The 25,159-nt window shown below is 31.8% G+C and overlaps 1 protein-coding gene and 1 long non-coding RNA gene across 2 annotated transcripts; one reads left to right on the top strand and one right to left on the bottom strand.

Annotated features, from left to right (window-relative positions):
* Nucleotides 1–11,830: 11,830 nt before the first annotated feature.
* LOC123665479 lies at nt 11,831–15,070 on the top strand. Its single transcript, XR_006745050.1, has 3 exons — nt 11,831–11,841; nt 13,382–13,385; nt 14,985–15,070. It is a non-coding gene; the product is annotated as an uncharacterized LOC123665479 (long non-coding RNA).
* Nucleotides 15,071–15,829: 759 nt separating this feature from the next.
* Nucleotides 15,830–22,766, bottom strand: LOC123665535 (reticulocyte-binding protein homolog 1-like). Its single transcript, XM_045599827.1, has 8 exons — nt 22,709–22,766; nt 21,665–21,869; nt 20,829–20,893; nt 19,446–19,514; nt 18,973–19,056; nt 16,769–18,523; nt 16,378–16,683; nt 15,830–16,323 (listed from the first exon to the last, which is right to left on the bottom strand). Exons 1-8 carry the CDS (start codon nt 22,764–22,766, stop codon nt 15,830–15,832), a joined length of 3,036 nt encoding a protein of 1,011 aa, XP_045455783.1.
* Nucleotides 22,767–25,159: the final 2,393 nt, after the last annotated feature.

Genomic DNA, 25,159 nt, shown 5'->3' with positions numbered 1-25,159 from the left:
TGATAATCAACTAGTTCTGCCTCTTAGTTATAATTATAGCCCTTACAGTGTTGGTTTCAAACCTTATGAGGGCCGTTATATTTTTTAAGTAAAATTTCCGCTACGGGAACTTCTTTACGCACACTTGACTTGGGGAGTAAGCTGGTGAATGTGTGACAAGATCGTTACGAAAAGCGTGATCGGGTGAGGCGAATGGAGCAAGAGTGAGAGCTGCGAGCAAACATTTTCTTTCTTTCTCTCATATCCAATTGTATCTTATACTAGCCGACCCGTGCCCAATTCGTTGAGCATTATTTATTTTTGTGATGCAAATTGTAGAAAAGTTTTCTCCTCGCTCCCATTTCTCCGACTTGATATACTATTATTTTTCACTGAAGTTTTTGTTCAATAACAATAAAATATTCCAGCTTATATAATAATAATAGTGTAGCTAGCCCTAATAGTGTAGCTTTCTGTTAGTGAAAGAATATTCATGATCGGATCAGTATTTGCGAAGATTACCCCCTACAAACAAACAAAGTTAGAAACTACCTCTTTATAATATTAGTATAAATATAAAATTCTCGTGTCACAATGTTATTTACAATACTCCTCCGAAAGGACTGGATTTTTATGAAATTTCATATGCATATCGGATAGGTCTGAGAATTGGCCAACATCTATTTTTCATACCCCTAAGTTATAAGGGTGGGTTAATGGGGTTAATAACGTTTGCGGGGTCAGATAGTTATTTACATATAGTCGCTATATGAGTTGGCAGTAATAATAAAACAAGAATTATTTTGCTTATTATAGCAACAGCCGACTGTTATAACTATATAATTTTTTAGATATACATAGGAATAATGTATTATTTATATATAAATACATAAATACAAATATTACACCCAGACTCAGGCGTGAATCGAATCCGTAACCCGCGATACAGAAGAAAGCAGGCAGCACTACAAACTGCGCCAACGGGCTAGTCATACAATGTTACATTATTTTTCGGTGGTGTAAATAATAGTATAAATAAGTTAATAAAAATATTTAATCACACGATACGACTAATTTGAATAATAATAAACACTGCACTCCTTTCTGCATAATCGCGTAAAACGTAAAACACAATCGACAGTCAATCATACTATCAATAAGTATTGCAATACTATCGGACACGCTCGACCACGCGTGAAAACATACGGAAAGATCTTCTCAGTTAAAACGCAGCTTTTTTTAAATATTTTACAATCACTTTTTTTGTTACTAAAATTAGCACAGCCGATGAACTTTATACTATTTTTTTTTAATTGACTTATATAGCTTAACAACTGAGGTAAGGCACAGCAGGAAATATTCTGCTAAAAACCTGGAGTAGCCGGCTGGGGAAGTACCTCGACCTTACGGAAGATCACAGCTAAATACTGCTCGGCAGCGCGCTTGCGATAACATAAGCTTGTTTGCCGACCTAGTTGTATAAAAAAAAATTATGACTTACAAGGCTCTGTAACAATAGAAAAATACAAATAAGTCTCACTTACTATATCACAGTTGACATGGCGACCTTTGTACTGCTATGGGTTCTTTTTTCGGAGAATATATAATAAGAATATATAAAAGAATATACAAATCTTATTCTAACAATAACGAACTTAAAGAAAATAATTTATCCATTTAATGCAGTCATTTCGGTGATTTATTCTTATTAACAGAGAAAAACCTCTATTTAAAATATATACGGTTGAATTGAATAACCTCCTCCTTTTTTGAAGTCGATTAATAAAATAAGAGATATGAGTAGAGTAATGATGAAGTAAATGTGTGAAGACGTTTTTATTGCTATTAGCAATTTCTATTAAAAACATTATTTTTAAAGTAAAATAATTTAATCACACTCGAAGAGTGCAAGTTGTGGTACTTGAGATTTAATCCGATATGTTGAAATAATAATGTTTTTATTACTTCTTCTGTAAATTGTACAATAGAGTATTCACTTCAGCCTATCGCAGTCCACTGCTGAACATAGGCCTCCACAAGTTCGCGCCAAAAATGGCGTGAACTCATGTGGCAGGCGGGTTGGAGACCGCAGGGCTGGCTTTGTCGCACCGAAGACGCTGCTGCCCGTCTTCGACCTGTGTATTTCAAAGCTAGCCGTTGGATGGTTATCCCGCCATCGGTCGGCTTTTTAAGTTCCAAGGAGGTAATGGAACTGTGTTATTACTCAGTCGCTTCTTACGACACCCACGGGAACAGAGGGGGTGGCTATATTCTTTACGGCCGTAACCACACAGCACAGAATAGAGTATTATAACCTAAGATTTATCCGCGCCAACTCGCGCCGCGGCCTGACAATTAATATCGTATCGTGTGGGTCGCCCCTTGCTCTATAGTAAAGCAGTATTAGACGCGTTCCCAATGTTTCGGAACTCTTAATTAGGACTTAATTATTCTTAATTAATTAGCTCTTAAATTAATTAGGATTTTTAAGGACGTTGCATATTTAATTATACTTATTTTACATTAAATGGTAGCTAAAAGAACATTTTGTAACGATATTATATCACTGTCGAAGCACCAACAAATTGATCGAAATAAACGCGAAGTTGGGCTGGTGGTCGCTAGTTTTAAATAAATTAAATAAAAATAAAAATTAATTAAATCAATTTATTTTCCGTTGCGCTTTTTCTCGTGATAAAAGACCGTGTCTTCCGAACTGGCGTGACGAGGTAACCTTCTGTATGATGAACTTTTACTTTTCATTCACTAACGGCAAATCTACGATCTATCTGTAATTTTAACTGCCTACTACTTAACTATCATATTGGCGTAAAGTTTTGGTCAGAATTTGTTTAATATTTAATTTCTTTGTATACTACCTTTTACCCACGGCTTCGCTTGCAATGAACATTTTTTTTAAAAACAAGTATCCTATGTTACTTCTAATACCGCCAAAAATATGTTTACAAAGTTTCATGATGATCGGTTAAGCAGTTTTCGCGTGAAAGCGTAACAAACAATCTTACATTCGCATTTATAATATTAGTAGGGATGGGAAACAAAAAGTATGATAACACATTAAGGGCCTCTTTCAACAGTTGTAGATACAATTTATCCTACACTTAAGTTACGTATAGACTCTAACAGCAGGAGGTAGAATAAGCCATTAGGACCTGTTTCATCTCACTTAATGAACTATGAATTTTAGATTAACTCGTGAGAATAGAAATATCTCAGAAATATAGAAAATTCAATGTAAAAAAAATGTATCATAATCAATTTAACGAAAATGAAGTATTAAAAGTAATAAAATCTCTGGATATACAAAAAGGTGCTGGTCCGGATAATCTTCCTCCTCTTTTCATCAAGCGGTGTAGTTCAGCTATTGCTTTTCCACTAACCCTTATTTTTAATCTATCGTTAAGGGAGGGAGTTTCCCTGAAGAGTGGAAAAAGGCGAGAATTGTTCCCGTAAACAAAAAATGTGATCGCATGGATATACAGAATTATCGTCCAATATCGATTCTCTCGTGCTTTGCTAAGCTATTTGAAAAGATATTATATCCGGTAATATCGAACCATTTTAACGTTTTCTTACACGAGCACAGCATGGTTTTAGGAGGGGTCTTTCTGTTCAAACCAATTTATCAGTATTTATCTCTGATTTGTCGCGCGCGATTGATGGTGGACAGGAGGTTGATGCAATTTATACTGACTTCAGCAGTGCTTTTGACAAAGTCGATCATGTTTTGCTAATCCAAAAGCTGGGTCAGTATGGAATTGAGAGTGCTTTATTAAAATGGTTTGAGTCGTATTTAAGCAAGCGGCCCCAAAGTGTTGCTATCAATGGCTTTGAGTCTGGTACATATTTGGCAAATTCCGGTGTACCACAAGGTTCACATTTGGGACCACTCTTATTTCTGGTGTTTATTAACGATATTACGAGTAAAATAAAACATTGCAAAATTTCTTTGTTCGCTGACGATTTAAAAATTTATAAAACAATAAATAATAATGTAGATGCAAGTTTAGTTCAGGAAGATCTTAAATGCTATTTCCACATGGTGCTATACCAATAACATGACTCTCAATGTTAACAAATGTTTCTTTATCAAACACACAAGGAAAAAAAAACCGCTTGTTTCAAGCTACTTAATTGGTAATAAATCACTTCAGGAAGTGGCGGAAATTAGAGATTTGGGAGTCATGATTGATAAGAAATTGACATTTAAATCCCACATTGACAAAGTGGTTACGAAAGCGACTCGTTTGCTAGGTTTTATTAGACGTAATACCAACGGTTTCTCTTGGTCTACAAAAATTGTATTGTATAATGCCTTGGTTCGCAGCCTTCTCGAATATGCTAGTGTTGTTTGGAACCCCACCTATATTGTGCACTCACAGCGCGTAGAAAGTATACAACGTACTTTTACGAGGTATCTTGCTTTTTCTGCCAGTGGCATCTCACACAGACAGCCATACAATCAACGATTGGCTTGGTTTGGGATGATGAGCCTTCGGGACAGGCGCGCACTTCTCGAGCTATGCTTTTTATATAAAATTCTGCATCATGATGTACATTGTAGCAGCTTGGCTGAGCGTATATCTCTTTCAGTCCCACGTAGGTACCCAAGAAATAAAATCCATAACATCTTTTATATTCCAAAATCAAAAACTCATATGGGAAATCAGGCGCCCGTGGTTAAACTGTGTTTGAATTATAACAAAATTGCAAAAGATTTACCAGGCATTGACATATTTGGTGATCATTATAATGCATTTAAAAAGAAACTTATTGCTCATTTTCACAAATAATATAGTTTTTTTTTTTCTTTTTTAATATTCTCTTTTGTAAACCTTTTTTATATTCTACTTGTAATCCTTTTTTTAAGTAATTAATAGTTTTATTTTGTGTTATGCAAGCTGAAAAAAAAATTGAATGTTATGCATGCTAGTTATTGATATATGTATTAAGGACCTTACTGTATACCTAATGTGCTTATTATAACAATGTAAAAATATGTATATTGTTAGTATGCTTAAATAAATAAATAAATAAATAAATCATAACCTTTTATCTCTTGGATACCGCCATCCGTCAAATAGCGTACCAAAGGAAATAATAACAAGATATCGTATATATCTGTAGTAACACCCCTTCAGGAAATAGGCGTGGGGAGTTAACTGTCTATAATTGTGTAGTTATTATCTAACTATCTTATTACGTGTCTGTGTAAGGTTACACAGAGTAATTATGCATTAGTAGTAACTAGTTAGTAACGTCGTGTTCTGGAGTGAAGGCCGCGTATTAGCACACGCAGTAGCAGGAGCTGCAGTATCGCAAGCGTATTGCCTACTTTACCCCCAATTTACCCCCATCCTTCCCCAGGAGCTAAGACACCCAGGCGTAGTATGGTTTTTTCTGTCCTCGGCCCATCGAAAATTTGCCGATTCTACCAATTCATTTAAATTTTTTTTAGTAAATTAATTTAACACACTCATTTAGCAAGCTCAATTTTCATTATGTTCATTAATTGACTTCAAAAAAGAGGAAGATCTCAATTCTAATGTATTTTTCACGTTAGTTATATTGCGGACGCGATTTGGAGTTATTTTTTTATCATTTGAAAACATCGTGGTACTTTTGCTGCGCCATGACACCCCCCCCCCCCCCCCCAACACCACTGAAGATACCCAACCTTACTACTAAAATAAGTATTTAAGATCAGAATAAGAAATCTCTATCAGTAGCGTCAGTAACAAGTTGGTTTGCGTCACTCTTTGTTACGAGCGTGAGACAATACAGAGAGGTTGTCACTTAATAAATAATGAAAACACTTATTTTATTAAAAATTATTTGATGTTTTAAAAGTTAAATAATTTTATTATATTGTTAATTTAATAAATTTATATATTGACATTAAATGAAAGTTAATTTGCGTTTTATATCATTTTTATAAATTTAAAAGTACTCAAGGATAGTCTAGTGGGAATAAGTAATAGGGTTATAAGGGCTATAAAGTCTAAGCCATCGCGCATAGAGTAATAATTGGATTTGTTATAAAAATAACAAATCTATGTATGTAAACTATCATTGCATATATATCATTTACACACCTAAATCTCTTGATTTAGGTGTGTAACTTTTGGATTTCTATTCGTGTTTTTTTAACATAAGCAAAAAAGTCGCTAAAGAGTGTTTAAAAATTTAAAACTGATATAATGAACTTAACAATATATTTTTAATATAAGTGTTGACAACCCTGAAGTCGGTAATTACAGCAGAACAAGTTATGAACAACACAGACATATAATCACACTCATATTATAAATGTTTCACTTTTCCGTATTCAAACACTTATAAAATGTTTATACTCATGTCACTCGAAAAGATTACACTATTACAAATTTACTGGGCTTGCTCTTATGTTGCTTGACTGTTTGCTTGCAAACGAAAAAAAAAAAACAAAATACACAGGTTCTGCCAAAATAACAGCAAAAATTTGCTGTCAAAAACAACGCTGAGGCAGTAACCTAGTTAGCCTATTCTTTTTCTGCTGTTATATGTGTATACCTCGTTCTTTTTTTCTCTTTTTGTTTTAATATTCTTTTTTACCATCTAACTCTACTATATTTGTGAAATATTTCTTTTCGCATATATTCATGTTAAAGTTGAAGTTTAGTCAATTTTGAATTATCATTTTACAAATTAAAATTATATCATTTGATGGTGTGATGTTACTACCGATTCGATTGTAGGTTCTTCAGAAAAAAATCGACAAGAAACTCCGCAGATACGCTTTAAAAAAAAACTGTGTTTCAATACAAAATCGGTAACATCTTGCATGCAATAAAGCGTCAATAAATCCACATATCTTTATCATTGATATAATTCTGCACCGAATAATATGTTCTAGCTATTAATTTCTTTTTAGTAAAAAAAAATATATTCTCAGACAATTTCAAAATTGTATGTGAGATTTTATTATTATTATATACATGCGAATATCATAACTAAAATAATTGTGTTTGCTCACAAACGAAAAAAAAACCGATGTCAATTACATCGACGAGTAATACAACGTAGATCGACGAAAAAATAGTCAAGTAACTACGCGTTATCAAATATTACTCAAAAAGTAGTTTACAGATCTCAATAAATTTTATATGTGACCACGTGATAAACATCAGCTTTCGATTAAATTAAAAATTATCAAAATCGGTACACCCAGTAAAAAGTTATTGTGAATTTTTGAAAGTTTCCCTCGATTTCTCTAGGATCACTTAATCAGATCTTGGTTTCCTTATCATAGTACCAAACTAGGGATATCCCCTTTCCAAAAAAAAAAGAATTATCAAAATCGGTACATCCAGTAGAAAGTTATGTGGCATAATACAACGTAGGTCGACGAAAAAAGCATCAAGTAAAAACGCATTATTAGATATAACTCGAAAAGTAGTTGTTAGATCTCAAATAAATTTAAATGGGACCAAATGACACACACCACCTTTCGATCAAAAGAAAATTTGTCGAAATCGCTCCACTCAGTCAAAAGTTCTAAGTAACATACATAAAAAAAAAATACAGTCGAATTGAGCACCTCCTCCTTTTTTGAAAGTTGGTTAAAAAGTGACGTTTACTTTGTGCAGTCGGAAACTTGGCGTCAAAACTTGGCATCAAAAACAAGGAACTTTGAAGTTACACTTTTATTTTTACGATAATAATTGGTAAAATAATTATTGTTAACTAGCGACCCGCCCTGGCTCCGCACGGGTGCAATGATGATACTAAATATAAAATAAAATAAATGTATCAAATATATTATATAAGCGCAAAAAAATGTGTTTATTTACGACATCACATTAGAAGCTTCTAAAACTATCAGTGTTCTTCTAATATATTATGCATGTATTATGCATATAAACCTTCCTCTGGAATCACTCTATTTACGAAAGAAAACCGCATCAAAATCCGTTGCGTAGTTTTAAAGATCTAAGCATACAGACAGCGGGATGCAACTTTGTTTTATACTATATAATGATATAGTCAATTATAAAATTAAATCATTTCTGAAACAACAACCATCAACGAACATAGCCAATATTATGTTTTACATAAAAATGATAGTGTTAGTGGCTAAAACTTTAAGAATTTTACATATTTTAATCAATAATTAAAAAAACTTAGGTTACTTAATTCCTAACAAATAATTTTACTAAACCTAGAGCACTATAAACATGAAAATATTACTGTGAAATGAATAATTTATCGAAACGCAAAAATTTCCTAACAAACAGTAATGCCACGGCCGCCGCGTCACTTCGTAGGCTGACGAAACTGTGTCGTTACAAAATATTTTATTATTATAACTTTATAAACTTTTCTTTTTAATAAAAACAAATAATATAAAAAAAAAACTATATAAAAACATACTTTAAAACGATGCTGATTGAAAAGCTATCTTTTCCTGAGATGTTAGACGCTCAGATATTTTTTTTAATGTAAATTAATAAACGCTTCACACTCAACGGCCCCAGTAGGATTTTCTCCTGTGTCGGGGTCCGGAAACACACACAATACACAAGCACAACGCCCAGAGCACGACAAACATCTATATGGCCGATACAAATGTCTGTCGTGAGCGGGGATCGAACCCACAGCGCAGCAACCAGAGTTAACGCGTCGGCATTATTTATTCATTTTTAACCGACTTCCAAAAAAGGAGGAGGTTCTCAATTCGACTGTATTTTTTTTTAATGTATGTTACATCAGAACTTTTGACTGGTTGGAGCGATTTTGACAAATTTTCTTTTAATGGAAAGGTGGTGTGTGCCAATTGGTCCCATTTAAATTTATTTGAGATCTAACAACTACTTTTCCAGCTATATCTAATAATGCGTTTCTACTTGATGCTTTTTTCGTCGACCTACGTTGTATTATACCGCATAACTTTCTATTGGATGTACCGATTTTAATAATTCTTTTTTTGTTGGAAAGGAGATATCCCAAGTTTAGTACCATGATAAGGAAACTAGGATCTGATGATGGGATCCTAGAGAAATCGAGGGAAACTCTTAAAAATCTGCAATAACTTTTTACTAAATGTACCGATTTTGAAAATTCTTTTTTTGTTGGAAAGAAGATATCCTTAGTTTAGTACCATGATAAGGAAACCAGTATCTGATGATAGAATCTCAGAGAAATCGAGCGAAACTCTCGAAAATCTGCAATAACTTTTTACTGGGTGTATCGATTTTGATAATTTTTAATTTAATCGAAAGCTGGTGTTTGTAATGTGGTCACATATGAATTTTATCGAGATCTAATAACTACTTTTTGAGTAATCTTTGATATCGCGTAGTTACTTGACTATTTTTTCGTCGATCTACGTTGTATTAGTCGTCGATGTACTTGAAGTCGGTTTTTTTTCGTTTGCGAGCAAACACAATTATTTATTAAAAACAAACTATAATAAAATAAAAAATAATTCTGTTTGTTCTCGAACAGAAAATCAACTTCAATTCGCATCGGCAACTAAACAAAACAAGCACCAGCTGCAAAAAATTATCAAATACGGAACACCCGGTGAAAGGTTATCAGGTTTGAGGTTATGATTAACACATAAAGAATAGTTCAGGTAATGTTTAATACTCCTTATTCGTCCCATATTGACGTTTATACTTAAATTTGATAATATAAAATAAAATAATTCTAAATATATAGAAAAAAAAATATGTTCAGGTAATGTCTTCATTCCTCATTCCACCATGCACAATTTCCTGGTAGTAGAATTTCCGTGAGCATGCCATTGCTTATTTATCGATAACTATTTAAGGTCATCAAAATCAATTGCGGTATTAAACGTAAAAAAGGGCTTATTTATAACTTAATATTTCACAAATTAATTTTTATTTCAATCACTATGATAAAAAAACTCATAAAACATGTGACAAGTGCGAATCAAATTCTCATTCCGAGTTATGGAAGCTTTTTTTATATAATTAGATCGGCAAACAAGCGTACGGCTCACCTGATGGTAAGCGATCACCGTAGCTTATAGACGTCTGCAACACCAGAAGCATCGCAAGCGCGTTGTCGACCCTCTGGTGACCTTACTCACCAACAGGAACACAACAAGGTCGAGCTACCCCAGTCGGGCTGCTCCATATTTTGAGCGGGAAATTAGCTGCTGTGCCCTACCTCAGTTAAAATGAGAACTATGAGATGTGTATGTATATTCAGATATCATCGGTATGAGTATTTGGTCTGTATTTGTCCATTTTTTTATACTAACAACCAGACTGGAAATAAATATTTGTATAAACACAAATATTCACTCCGCGCAGGAATCAAACCCGCGACCGTTGGTGTTAAGGCGCCGCCGATACGGTACACGCAACATCACACCAGAGTAAATGTTTTTATAGTATTCATTCCACTTCTAGACGGTGTATGCAGATAAAATAAAAATAAATAAATTAATAAACGCGTCTAAAATAAACCGCGTCAGAAAGATAAATATCTGTCAGATTTTAATTTTTAACTTTACAACATCATGCCCTTAGCTTAAAAAAACCGTTATTTTAACTATGATTATTATAAAAAATATTCACAAAAATATTATTATCATTTATAATTTATCATTGTTAGTTATTAAAACATTATTTACAAAAGAAATATTAATTATAATGCGTTAATAACATTTACACAATAAATCTATCGATATTTGAATAAAACAATCGATACAAAACATCGACGCAATATCCGTTGAAATCATTTTAATTGCTTATAATTAAAACACTCCATTCAAACTAACATTAATTAATGAATAAAACAATTTCTAGACATTAAATGTTAACCAATATTTATCTTATCTATACAAATAAATAAAATTAGAGTGTCTGTTTGTAATATTAAAATAACCGCTTTTTACTAAATGTATATGGATGTATACCCGGTACATATACCAAAATAACATTTTTACAATTTTTATCTGTCTGTCTATCTGTTTTTTCCGGTTAATCTCTGAAACGGCTAGACCGATTTTGACGTGACTTTTACTGGCAAATAGCTGATCTAGTAAGGAGTAACTTAAGCTACTTTTATTTTAGAAATTTATTTATTTTTTAGCTCTACGAACTGAACAATAAATTTATTGGTAAATTCCACGCGGACGAAGTCGCGGGCACAGCTAGACTACCTATAGAAATAAATAATAGATCTCGTCAATGTATGTACGCGCATAACGAATGGACCAATTTGGATGTTTTTTTTTTTATTCATTATCGTATAAATTAAAAAAAAAAAACATCGACAAAAAAACTACGGAGTTTTGAAATTCGTAAATAAATAAATATTTTTTTAAATTGAAACCAATTTTTTTATCTATTTCTAATATAGATTACGGGAAATTTTTGACAAAATATAAAATAAATTTATTAATAATTTCTTATCTTAGCAAGCAAAGATACACATAAATACTCAATAGAAACCAGCATTAACTTTCAAATAAAACATACCTGGAAAAAATATTTCCTTCACTTAACACAACAGCATAAATCACAAATATACAGAAACACTTCTACAATCCAAACTCCTTAAATCAGAACCTCTCTTTTGAAAATCTTTAACACTTCGAATAAAAAAAGTAAATCAAAGATGGCGTCTATCTTTGGCGCGAAACAGAGTGAAATGTCAAAATCGAGCGGGAACTTTAAGGTCGCACAAATTGTATGGAAGGGGTACACTGTGACATAATGAACGTGTTTTTACTTATATCATACACTTTATAAGATTTTAATTAAATTTTATAAATGTAGATTATATTTCATTTGTTTTTAAACAATTTGTAAATAAGGAAATGTTTTTTACTAAAGAATTTTCGAAGGGAATGTTTGTTTATTATTTATTCTTTTGGCGAAGGTTTTCGTATTTATTCCTTTACAATAAATAAAAGGTTTTTATGTGAAAACCTATATAACAATAAAATATCTTTAATACATGTATATTCTTTATATTATAAATAAAAATTGTTGAAAGTTTGTCTACATTTTATTCGCTTCCTTTATGATGGCCTTGTGGATTTTGAATTGTGCGTATATTCTTAAATTAAATTTTTACTACTTTATACAATATTATTTCTTTTTTTTTTATTATTTATTTATTGAAAGCTGGAATAAGTCCTTCGCTCTAAACTGTAAATTTTTTTACATCTTAAACTTATTATTTTTTAACAATTTTAAGTGTTACAAATGAAATAAATTTTTTACTTTAATGAAATATGTATTTCAAATTATCAAACATTAAATTTATTTATGAATAAATAGATTCTGTTTTTTTAGAGGACATTTTAAGTTTTAAATAATAATAATATTTAGACATGAAACCTAAGTACAATTTTGCATTAAAAAATTATTCAAACTATTTTGTATAAATCTGTTAACACGTAATAATGAAATAATAATGAAACAAATTCCATCTAATAAATTATAAGAAACTCGCCATAAACCGAAATTGTTTTTATTTCATAATTATCAAATCATATAATAAAAACTCTTTAAAAAACTTTTTTCGTCTTAAATAATTTTATTAATCTTCAAACAAATGTATTTCTGTGTACTCAACGTACAAACAAACTCAAAAACATTATTATATACAAATATACTAAAAACTTACATAATGTAAGTTAATGTAAGTTACATAGTCCATATAATATAAGACCTAGTATAATGTAACACATAAAATTAATTAACAATAATAATAAATACGAATATACTCTTAATCACGTATTAATTGCGTGGTGCGATTGCAAGCGGAAGCGGACAGGCGGTGCGGAACGACTGCTTGCGACACACCGGTATTAAATGCACTTTGTGTTTAAGTTATAAGTGATAGCGATTCAATTTACATTTATTTATTTTAAGAAACAAAGAAACAAGTAATACGATGATCATTGCAGCGAAAACACAAATGTTTAACAGTGCACTGTGTTTCTAGATTAGTATTAGAATATGATATATGAAGAAAATTTATATTATCTTAAATATATGTCGGAGACAGTCATTAATATGGAAGAAAAAGAATGTTTGGCGCGGTATCCTTAGGTTAGCAGCACTATCGCGCAATTCGGTAAAAATACAAAACATCGACGAGTTGCATGATTGACAATTTGTAAAAATCATTAAAACGAAAATTATACCTTTTACGAGGTAGTTTCTTTGCTTGAATATCCCAATATTATCTCATATGATGTTAACGATAGTTAGAATAACGCTGTCATTCGACATATTAATTACTAATATATTACATATTTATGTTTGCGCTAATAAATGCAACTAATTATCATTTAATGTAAATAAATTTATAAATACGTATTTTTTCAACAATAAACCTCTTATGTAAGAAAAGTCTATTAAGGGTTTCGTAATGACTTATTAGTCATACGATATATATATATATATATCATATTTATCATTTACCAATGATAGTAAAATTTAGGAGGTAGTATGTGATTAGGTATTCAAGGTATTTTTCGGCAAGACTACTAAGATTAACTGAGGTAGGGCACAGCAAAAAATATTCTGCTTAAAATCTAGAGCAGCCCGACTGGGGAAGTACCTTGACCTTACAGAAGGTCACAGCTAAATAATAGTATTGGAATATGATATAGAAAGAAAATTTATACTATTTATATCTTGAATATATGTCGAAAACAGTCATTAATATGGAGAAAAAAGAAAGTTGACTCAGCATCCTTAGGTTACAAATATAAGACGAAAAGAAGAGAAGTTGTCGACGAGTCGCATGATTGACAATTTGTAAAAATCATTAAAACGAAAATTATGCCTTCAAGCAATGTTGTATTCCTGTGGTGATTAAAGAGCTCCTAAGGAGATTTGGGGTAGAATTGACAACGCTATGATTTAACGAATGTTATATGTTTTTACTGATATACCTATCAATTAATGAGATTTTGTTTTTACTATATTAAGTAAATTCAATAAAATATAAATACGTAAAAATTGACGTGGTTTTTGGTAGCGCAATCAAGCGTTGAAACATCTCTCTTCAAAAATTCACTTTCCAAGTCTGATTCTTACACATTTAATTTTTTTTCAACTATCATTGCACCCTCTAAAACTATAGAACTGTATTGCTAACGATTTAACTAAACGCCCACTACCACTTTATCGCTATTTCCATAAAAAACGCAATAAGTCTATAACTTGCACCATTCTAATTATTACTCGTATGTCACTGAGACATTGATTCGTAAGATCATACGTAGCTTGAATATCATAACTTGCGAAAAACAGAGTTCGTTAGAACTTGTTGCATGAAGGTTATATTTAATACCTATATAAATAGTTGTGTTTGCTCGCAAACAAAAAAAATGCCTTGAATTTACCACGACAAGCAACACAGCGCAGAGGCAGACAAATGAATTTGACTAGCCCGTTGGCGCAGTTTTCAGTGACACTACTTTCTGCTCCGGGGGTTGTGAGTTCGAGTCCCGCCTCGAGTCTGGGTGGGATTTTTGTATTTTTTTATGCAAGAATTATTAAAATGTATTAATCGGGAAAAAATATATAGCTATAACAGTCAACAGTTATAATACAAGCATTAAATTGCTTAGCTTAGGAACAGACAACCGTGTGTGTATGTCATCTTCTTTATATCATCATCATCATCATTACAGCCTATACAGTCCACTGCTGGGCATAGGCCTCCACAAGTTTACGCCAAAAATAGCGTGAACTCATGTGTTTTGCCCATAGTCACCACGCTGGGCAGGCGGGTTGGTGACCGCAGGGCTGGCTTTGTTGCACCGAAGACGCTGCTGCCCGTCTTTGGCCTTCTTTATATATAAAAAGACAAGTCCTGACTCACTCATCAACGCCCAGCCCAAACCCTTGGACCTAAAAAAGCTGAAATTTTGCACAGAGTTTACCTTTATGATGTATACAAGGAATATGGAATGATATTTCGAAATTTAACCCCTAAAGGGGTATAATGGTGGTTCAAAATTTGTATGGCGAAACAATATTAAATAGACATTTTGATTCGAAACTTCGTAGGAGTACTCCCAAAAATAAATATGCAATAACGTCTTTCGTGATTTTCGGAAATTCAACCCCTTAGGGGGTGAAATGGAGTAAATAAATCTAATAGTCGACATGGGTTTCGTTATTTGTGTTTTTGGGACGTTGATTGCGAAAATCGCAGCTATTTCGAAGTCTTTACCCTTAGGTACTTCCTCAGGTAGGTTTGCTGCGCGAGCGAAGCCGCGAGCAAAAGCTAGTCAATATTAAAAAAATACCCATTATTAGATAGAAAAAAGTATTATTTACACCTCGCTTAAATATAGTGTCACACAACTAGGACCAGCTTTCGATTAAAAAAATGAATTATCGAAATAAAACCTGTCAGGTAATACACATCGACATCGACAATCGAATTGATATCTTCCTTCTGTTTTAAAGTCGGTTAAAATGGATATTTGAGTTATTATTGTAGGTTTTGCTCTACAATATTATAAATCTGGAGCAGCAGGAGTGGGAAAGTAAGTGCCTCAACCTGAAGGGATCGCTGTATTAGCGATAAAGCCGCCTGTTGCAACTGGTGCAACTTGTATTTCCCGTATGTCATATACTGTTAATTTTTTTTATTGGTGTACATAAGTGTAAAGAAATAAAATCGTAACAGACAGATATGTGTATATTATACACCAAGATTCATTTAAGACCATGAGTAAATTATCACGAGCAACTTTTTTAATAATAAATAGACATGTAACATCGTTTTTTTTTATTTCGACTCCTATAATTACAACTTAGCTAATAATAAATATTTAAACAAAGTACAACGGAGAAGATTCTACATTATACTTGTCTTCCCTTGATTCTGAATCAACAAAAGATTTCTCAGTTCCATAATCTATTGAATTAAGAAGATTCAATTGCCTTTTATATGACTCATCTGCTTCTTTATTCTTAAATCCTGTTTCACTGTCTTCTTGTGACATACTACTTATAGGGTCAGCGTATTTATCATTTGCCTTAACTGTCCTAGTTACTAGTTGACTCATTTGAGTTGTAGTTTCTTTGGGTTGACTTAGTTTCTCTGGTTCATTGTTATTAATGTTTTCTTCAACCCACTCTAGTTTTATCCTATTTTTTGAATCGTTTGTTTCATAATCATTTGAATTTGTTTCTTTTTTATTTGGAGATAGTGTGCGAGTTGGTTCCGTTATTGAAGCTTCTGTTTCAACTATAATAGTAGTCGTATCAGGAAATGATTCATCTTCGTCAGTATCATCAATGAATATTTCATATTTTTTGACATCTTTATCAACTTTTAACAATTTTTCATCTAAATTATTATATTCAGTTTCATTACTGTTAAATTCTTTATGTAAGTCATCTATATCGTTAGAGTTTTGATAAATGTTTCTATTGAAATTAGTGTTTATGCTATTATTAAATTCTTCATGTTCTTCGTCGATGGATTCAAATGTTTTTAATTTATTTTCGAATAAACTCGATGAGGCATTACTTTCTGTTATTTCATTATCTGCGTGTGCAGTGATGATAGTGTTTGTTTTCCTCATTTGCGTTAAATCATTATTCAGTACTTTCTTTTTTGTAAGTTTTATATCTGGCGCATTCTTAATGGCTTCGATTAAAAGGTCGATTCCATCGTTAACTGGAAAATAAAAATCTATATCTTTATGATACAATTATATTACCAATAAAATTATTTAAAAATTAAAATCTGAAACGTATCTTACCTGGTGTAACGTTCAGTGGTTGGTTCTTTTTGAATAAGTATTCCATTAACGTTAAAAGATATTCTAAAGCATCACCTTCGTCCATAATTGACCTTTTCTTACGATTTTTAGAATTCAGTCTTACCACCAGATCTTTCAACTTCCTGAGATTTTCAAATATGTTTTTTGTATAGTTTTCTATCGCAATAGTATTATTAAACTTTTTATTCTGAGCACTCACCTTACTTACTTTAATTTGACCTGTCATATTTTTTCCATTATTTTCTAATGTATTTAATACTTCGTACATTCTTTTGATAAATTTATTTTGAACCAAATTGTAGTTTGTCAATAAGTTTTTTAGTTTTTCTAACTTATCAGTCACAATAGCGTTTCTGTTTTCTTTAATAGTTTTATGTTTACCAGCATATCTATGTTCTACCATGCGTCTGTTTCCATTTGCTAAAATATTTATAACATCATTCAAAATACGAGCAAAGTTTTCGATAGAACGAATTAAAACATATATGTTTTCTTTAATGTAGTTCATTTGTGTTCTTTGTGTTTCTGTTACGTTCATTAAACCATATCTAGCTTCAAATTCACCTGTTAGTATTAAATTAAGTTTATTAATGTCATTGTCAGTAAATTGTTTGCTTATATATGTCCTGTTAGTTTTACCATTTTCACTATTGAGCAATCTTAAAAGACCCTTAATTATTCTAGCAGACTTTAAAATGTTCAGACCCTCTGCTCTTAATTTTTCAAGTTTATATTGCAATTCCTTTGTAGTGTGATTTATTTTACAATTATCTATACTTTTACAAAGTAATTTTATAGTGTAACGCTTCCTAAAAGGTAATTTTTCAATCGTCGAGCTTCTCGATTTTACTTTGGATTTAAAGAATACTTGTCTGAAAATCTTTTTCAAATTAGTCAATATGTTTAAATGTTGTATTTTAGCTTCTGTTGAATTTCTTTTGTTTGAAATTCCGATATATTTTTTTAACGTTTTCTTTAGATCACAGAATTTTCCACAAGTTAAATTTTCTTTATAATTAGTGGTATTGAAAGAAAAATAGTAACCATTGTCATTGCTATAGTTAGATTTCACTCCGAAAATTTCTTGACGATTTTTTTCTGTGTTCAAAGAGGTTAAAGAGTTTTGTAGTTTATTGAAAATCAAACCCTTTGGTATAACCGTCATTCCTATTGTCTTACTAAAAGTGTTATTTAAAGTTGATTGTTCATCATTTCTTTCAGTTGTAATAGAATTATTATGCTTTGTTAGGGTAACATTTTTCAAATCCATTTCATATTTGTAATAGTCATATCTTCTTGTAGTTGAACTATTAGATATTGTAGACAAGTATTTTAATGTGTTATTCTCAGACTTTATTTCATTTGTTGTTATTTCTCTCTTTCTTCTTGAATGAATAATTAACTTATCTGTAGCCTTCTTTTTGGATAAGTTTTTCCGCAGTTTTGTATTTATGTTATTGATGATTTTAGATTGTACTTTGTTAGTATCTCTATCACTACTGTTTTTCTGTATATCTTTTCTATAATTTTTTGACATAGAACGCTTCTGTATATTTTTCGTTTGTTTGGCTTTGACTAAATTCTTTTGACTTTCAGTCACAATTTTCTCGACCGAAGCCATAACTTTCTTCAGAAAAGTTTGAGCAAATTTAACGGTACTATCATTACTGTTAGTATTTCCATTTATTACTTTTCCAGCTTTAAGAGCGTTAGGTTTTCCTTTCTTATCTTTCCCTTTATTCGTTTTATATGTTATTGGTTGTTTAGATTTTGTTTTTTTATTAATTTTGGATGTATTATTTTTTGGAAATTTTTTCTTTTGGAACGCATCCTTTGATTTTTTTGTTTTTATATACTTTTTCGGTTTACTTTGTTGTTTCATTTTTTGCTTTTTGTTAATTACTTTCACCTTTTTTTGTTGCTTTTGGGGCTTTTTTTCTTTAATTCCTTTAACATATTTTTTCACTGGTGGGTATTTTTGAGTATGTTTCATTGGTTTTTTTGTTGGTTTCTTTGTAGTTTTCATGGTTATTCTCGTTTTTGGTAGTTGCCGTTTTTTTGTTTTATTTCTAAGCCGACCTCGCCGTTTCTTCATTTGTTTCTTACCCTTACCTACAATTATATATTGTCATTTAAATTACAGATGCAGAATTATTTATATTGAGTTATGTCAAAAAACTTACTGTCAGGACAAAAACTTAAAATGTGACAATCCCAACGACCATTGGCATCACAGTCACAAACAGTACAGCCAGTGCACCAATCAGCTGAAACAAACAATTACTCATAATTTCATTGTCTGCAAATATTCAGCTTTTAAGTTGTGAATTGTAAGCATGTATAATATTTTAAAAAAATCGAGGACTTTAGACCACACGATTCAAGTAAAAATTTCTATTTTCACTAAGTTATATCTTACTATTTTCACTGACTTATATCTCCCTCTCACCTTCCGTTCGACTCCCCAATTACACTTTTCGTAACGCTTTCCCCACGCATTTACAAGCTTACTCCCCAAGTCAAACGTGCGTAAAGAAGTTTTACTTTAAAAACTTTACTTGAATTCGACTTCAAATAAAAAAATATCTAAAGTAATGGTTGAAAAGTTCTAACTTAAAATTTAGTGGTGAAGAATAATTTACTATCGAAAAGTTACCAGGTGGACATCCTTCGCTAAAACTCGATTCGAATGGCTTGCATTGCTCCGGTATCTGTTTGTTGAAAACTGCACAAAAAATTACAATAATCAGTGTTAATAAACGCCTCACACACAACGGTACAGTAGAACATGGTTCTTCTGTGTGTATCGGGAATCTGGAAACAATGCATTTGCCACACAAATGCCTAAATATCAAATATGGGGTACATTAAAACATAAGAGCTACAAATTGAATGTAAAAGTTAATATATTATTACTTTCGCCACATAAAATCAAAATCAACGAAATTCCTTTACTTTCTTTGTACAGGAAGGCATTTTTAACCGACTTCAAAATAAAGAGGAGGTCGTCGATTCCGATGTGTGTTATGTTATAACTTTTGATTGGATCTACCGATTTTGATGATTGTTTTTTAATTTAAAACTGGTGCTTGACATTTAAATAAATTTGATCGAGATCCAATTGTTTTTGAGTTATATTATTTTTTTTGAACTGTAGTAAACAGAGCAACTTTTTAAAATTCGTGACAAAAATAATTAAATTGTGATCAACAACAAAGTGATCACGCCCGTCGTCGCCTATATAGCCGCTGCTACATAAAAATTCTATCATAATCAACAATCATAATCGTATTAACACACATTGCATTGCGTTATCATAATTGAATTCATAATTACAGAAAATATAGCATATTACCGAAGTGACGCCGCAGTACTTGAGCATCCGTTATGAACATCCGACGTTTAAAACTATAATTATATTAACATTCTTACAATTCGATCGATATTATTTACTGCGATATTATTTACTATTATATATATATATAATTCTCGTGTCACAATGTTAGTTAAAATACTCCTCCGAAACGGCTGGACCGATTTTTCTGAAATTTTGTTTGCATATCGGGTAGGTCTGAGAATCGGCCAACATCTATTTTTCATACCCCTAAGTTACATGGGGGGGGGATTAAGCGGGTTAATAATATATATGGCAAAGAAACGTTTGCGGGGTCAGCTAGTATATATATATAATTCTCGTGTCACAATGTTAGTTAAAATACACCTCCGAAACGGCTGGACTGATTTTTCTGAAATTTTGTTTGCATATCGGGTAGGTCTAAGAATCGGCCAACATCTATTTTTACACCCCTTAGTTATAGGGGGGGATTAAGGGGGTTTATAACATATGGCAAAACAACGTTTGCGGGGTCAGCTAGTAATTATATCGATTAAAGAAATGACTTCACGAAATCGTGATTTTTTATTGTTTAATGATGTCATCACGACGTTTGTATAAGAGAAACTTTTCTTCAAATTTCAGTATAAGCAAACACAAGTACAGTCAGTGCTATTTTTATATTAATGTTAAATGAACACTTACTATCTCTAGTTGCGTCGCGAAAGAATACGTCACTGAAACCTGGAGAACGACGGGATCTGACGTCTCTGAAACAAATCAGTTGTCCGAACACTTGACGAATTGTTATTATTTAAAACGTGAGATGATACGTTTTTATACAGATCCTAAATGATTTAAAAATAGTGCAGTATTATTTATATATGTTTTCAATTCCCGATTTCGAATTCCTTACGAAAGTCTATACGAAAAAAATATGATAAATAATAATAATAATAAAGCTAAAGAGTTTTTTTTTTTTGGATGCGCTAATCTCAGGGATTACGGGTTCGAATTGAATAATTATTTTATTGCTTAATCTATTTACCAAGAAAGGCTATAAGCTACATAATATTTTAATACGTTTTCACTTCAAATTGCTGCGGGCGGAACCGCGAGGAACTGCTAGTAAAATATTATTTGGAATGGTCACAACATAAATTTAAAGTTTTTATTTAAAAAAAATATACATAAAGCTTATTATTCGGTGCAGAATTACATAGTTGATAAGTAGTGATAGTAGTGACGCCGTATTTCATGCAAGATATTACTAATTTCTTACTAAAACACAGTTTATATATTATTTTTCAAAAGAGTAACTGCAGAGTTTCTTGCTGATTCTTCTCTGTAGAATCTACATTCCGAATCGGTGGTAGCTTCACCTCTACAAATATAATAATTTAGTTTTAAAGTTTTAATTTGTAAAATGACGATTCGAAAGTGCTCTTGGGGTCTATTTGAATAAAGCTGTTTTTGATTTTGATTGCTTTTAATTTTGATATAAGTTAAGTAAAAGTATAAGTTAAAAATTATATCCTTACGTCTTTTTCTTTCCAGTGTGATAGTAATGTTTCTCATCACATCTCCTGTTTTCTCGGGACCAACAGATAGCAGTTCCATTGTTCTGACAGAAGCAGAGGTGGCAGCTCGGCTCAATAGTGTTTGAGTTCAAATCGCGTTTGAAGAAATAACCCACATCCGGACAGACGTCGATTTGTTTGACGATAAAGGTATCTTTCGATGTATCTAAAAATGTCAAAAATATGTTTGGATTTAAAAGTTATTGTCTAATAAGAAAAAAATCCAACTTGAACAGTGTGTTCACCTAAAATAAACTAAAATAACTAATGAGAATTAAGGAAAAATGATGCGTGCTAAGTGGTTACCTTTGGACTCTTACTCTCACAGAACAAAACCTAATGTAGCAAAATCATGTCGATTTTCTATAGGAGCATCATAATTGCTTCGAGAAGCTTGGTCAAGTTGACAGTTCTAAAAGACTAGAGCCAGACTCGAGTAGGGATATAGATTAATGAATCCCGTTGATATTAATTGTCACTTTGCGGGTTCAATGTGTGGCTGATTCTGCATTATTTTGGCACTAATATCTAAAATACATTTTGATTCTGACAATAAAGATATAAATCTTAGGAAATCTTCATGGTGAACTTTATATCTTAGACGAAATTCTGATCTATTTTGTGGTATAAAAAATATTCTCAGCAGTGACATATTTATATACTAAAGAATTAATATTAGAATTAATAAACGCTTCACACTCAACGGATCCCCCAGTAGGATTTTCTCCTGTGTTGGGGGTCCGGAAACACATACAATACAGAAACAATACGCCCAGACCATGACTATCATCTATAATTATGGTCGATACAAATGTCTGTCGTGAGCGGGAATCGAACCCGCGACCGCTAGCACAACAGCCAGTGCTATTACCGCTGGCTTTAAGGTTACACTTTTTAGAAGATATTGATAAACGAAATACAGATCCTTCTTCTGATGTGACAGCTTCTCAGCAATGGCATATTTATAAGCCAAAGACACTTATTATATAATTTTCAAAATCTCACCCCTTCCAAGAGCTTCCAAGAGCAAGAGATGTTGAACCAAGAGCAACAGAGCAAACATAGTCGACAACTGCCGCTGGAACAGAGCGCTCAGAAACGGTACATTTGTTTGTAAACATGGTGAAATAACGCTTTTTACATGCAGATATGGATTCAGGTAATAATTTGATTTAATTTATTGGAAAGATTACTATTTCAAGTGCTATTCAATCCTGTGACTAATTTGATAATGCCTGCTTAGAGTGAACAAACAAACACTCACATTGCAACAAGTATTTGTATTATTAATGTGTATGTATATGCTTTTGTATCGAAACTCAGTTTTGTTTTAACAGTAACTGTGGAGTTTCTTGCTTGTTGTTCTCTGCAGAATCAACATTCCGAATAGGAGGTAGCCTGACTTTTAACAATAATTAAAATTTTAATTTGACGATTGGAATGTACTTTTGAAGCCTATTAGATTTCTTACGATGAAAAGTTGATTCAATCGCAAAACAATCTAATTATTTCTTTATAATACAAAAGGCTATAAATGATTAACAAATAAACAGTCAAGAAAGAGCACAAAATAATATTTAACACAAGGTAATTTGCTGTAAAATGCAAGGAAATATAACAATTTAATAACTGTGTATTTATTGTAGTTAAAGCTTGGAAAGCAAATTTTTATTGTGTCTATTAGCGAAAAACATTTAAAAAAGATATACTTTCGTTTTTTTAGTACTTGTCCTTTCTCTGGGGAATTGGGGATAGGGTCGGCAACGCACTTCCGATGCTTCTGGTGTTGCAGACGTCTATAAGCTACGAGAATTGCTTAACATCAGGTGAATCGTACGCTTGTTTGCCGACCTTGATATATAAAAAAAAACTTGTTCTAATTAAAATCACTTCAAATATTTAGTTTCAATTCCGATCCCATAAAAGTTTCCGAAATATCGTTAAGATTTTGGTTTTTAACTGCTTACAAACAGTGATCTTTTGTCGTTTTTCACCGATTTCAAAAAGGATGACTCAATTCAACTCTATTTTTTAATGTGTGTTATTTCAGAACTTTTAACTGGGTGAACAGATTTCGATGATTCTTCTTTTTAATCGAAAGGTTGTTCTTGTGGTGCCATTTAAATTTAATCGAGATCTAACTAGTACTTTTTGATTTATTTTTAATTTTTTTTTTAATAATGCGTATTTATTAAATTAGTCAATAATGAGAATTTTTTCATCCTTTTACGTTGTAGTACTTGTCGATGTAATTGAAGTTTTTCTTTTGTTTTTGAGCAAACAAAATTTCTCTTAATTTAAAATTTCCTAAATTCATCCCTCGACGCAAGCGAAGTAAACTTACTCGTATTACGAAATCAGTGGCATTGTTCTCACGATGCTCGTCCTGTGGATATTTTTAAGTATTCTAGGCATCTCCGGTAAGTCTGTTTATTTTTTATTACCCAATTGCTGATCCCGTGACTTCTCTCGCATCTTGGCGAAAATCTTTTATTAATATATAAATCAATATTTTATTTGTATATATACTTTGAAGTTATAATGTACAACAGTTGCTTTTTACTTTTTTATTTCATATATTTGCGAAAATTATATCTGCAATTTTTTTTTTTTTTTCATTTATAAACATTTGAATTTTGTTAAGTAACAGCATTTACAAAGAGTCAGATTGCAAGGCTTTTTTCTTTTGAGAAAAGATCTCGTTTTCATTTCTCTCGTATGGAAAAGTTGTTGGTGTTATCATTTCCAGATTTCGAGCCAACTTAGAAAATGAAATCAATAGTGCAATTACGAATATAACAACTTCAAATACCTTAAACTTTTAATTAAAATTTCAGCTACACAAAATGAGTTCCAAATAACAAAGAGCGACGCAGAAGACTGCGATGCTTGTGATAAAATTGATACAACAATTAAAACTTCTGGTTATGCTTATTATGGCCAAGTATATGATGATTTCGGAATCGTTGACAATTCAGAAGATAAAGAATTGAATAACGAGATTGAAAAATTAATATTTCAGTATGTTGAAAAAGGTATAATTCAAATTCAAACTAACTAAATTAAAAATAATGCAATAGAAGCTGACCGCTTCTTTTCTAAATAAATAAACGCCTAAAATCCAACGGCCCCACTAGGATTTTCTCCTGTATCGGGATTTAAAAGCACAAGCACAAAGCATACATGAGCACAAACACCTAGATCATGACAAACGTCTGTATGGCCAATCTTTTTTTTTTGTTGGCTCAGAAAAAATCCCTAACGGATTCCTCCAGCCTGGGGAGTTGGAGGGTATGTCCGATTCACACGGAATAAAACCAGTATGGCCAATCTGCCGTTGTCTGGCTCAAGGACCCCCGAGGCAGGGGAAATTCCTACTGGGGGCCGCTGAGTATGAGGCATTTACTTATTTCTAAATATTTTATTTTAGTTTTAATGAGTAGAGTATACCGTAAA

This window comes from Melitaea cinxia, chromosome 24 (genome assembly GCF_905220565.1).
Source record: "Melitaea cinxia chromosome 24, ilMelCinx1.1, whole genome shotgun sequence".
Lineage (NCBI taxonomy): Eukaryota > Metazoa > Arthropoda > Insecta > Lepidoptera > Nymphalidae > Melitaea > Melitaea cinxia.
This window is presented reverse-complemented; position numbering and strand designations above follow the sequence as displayed.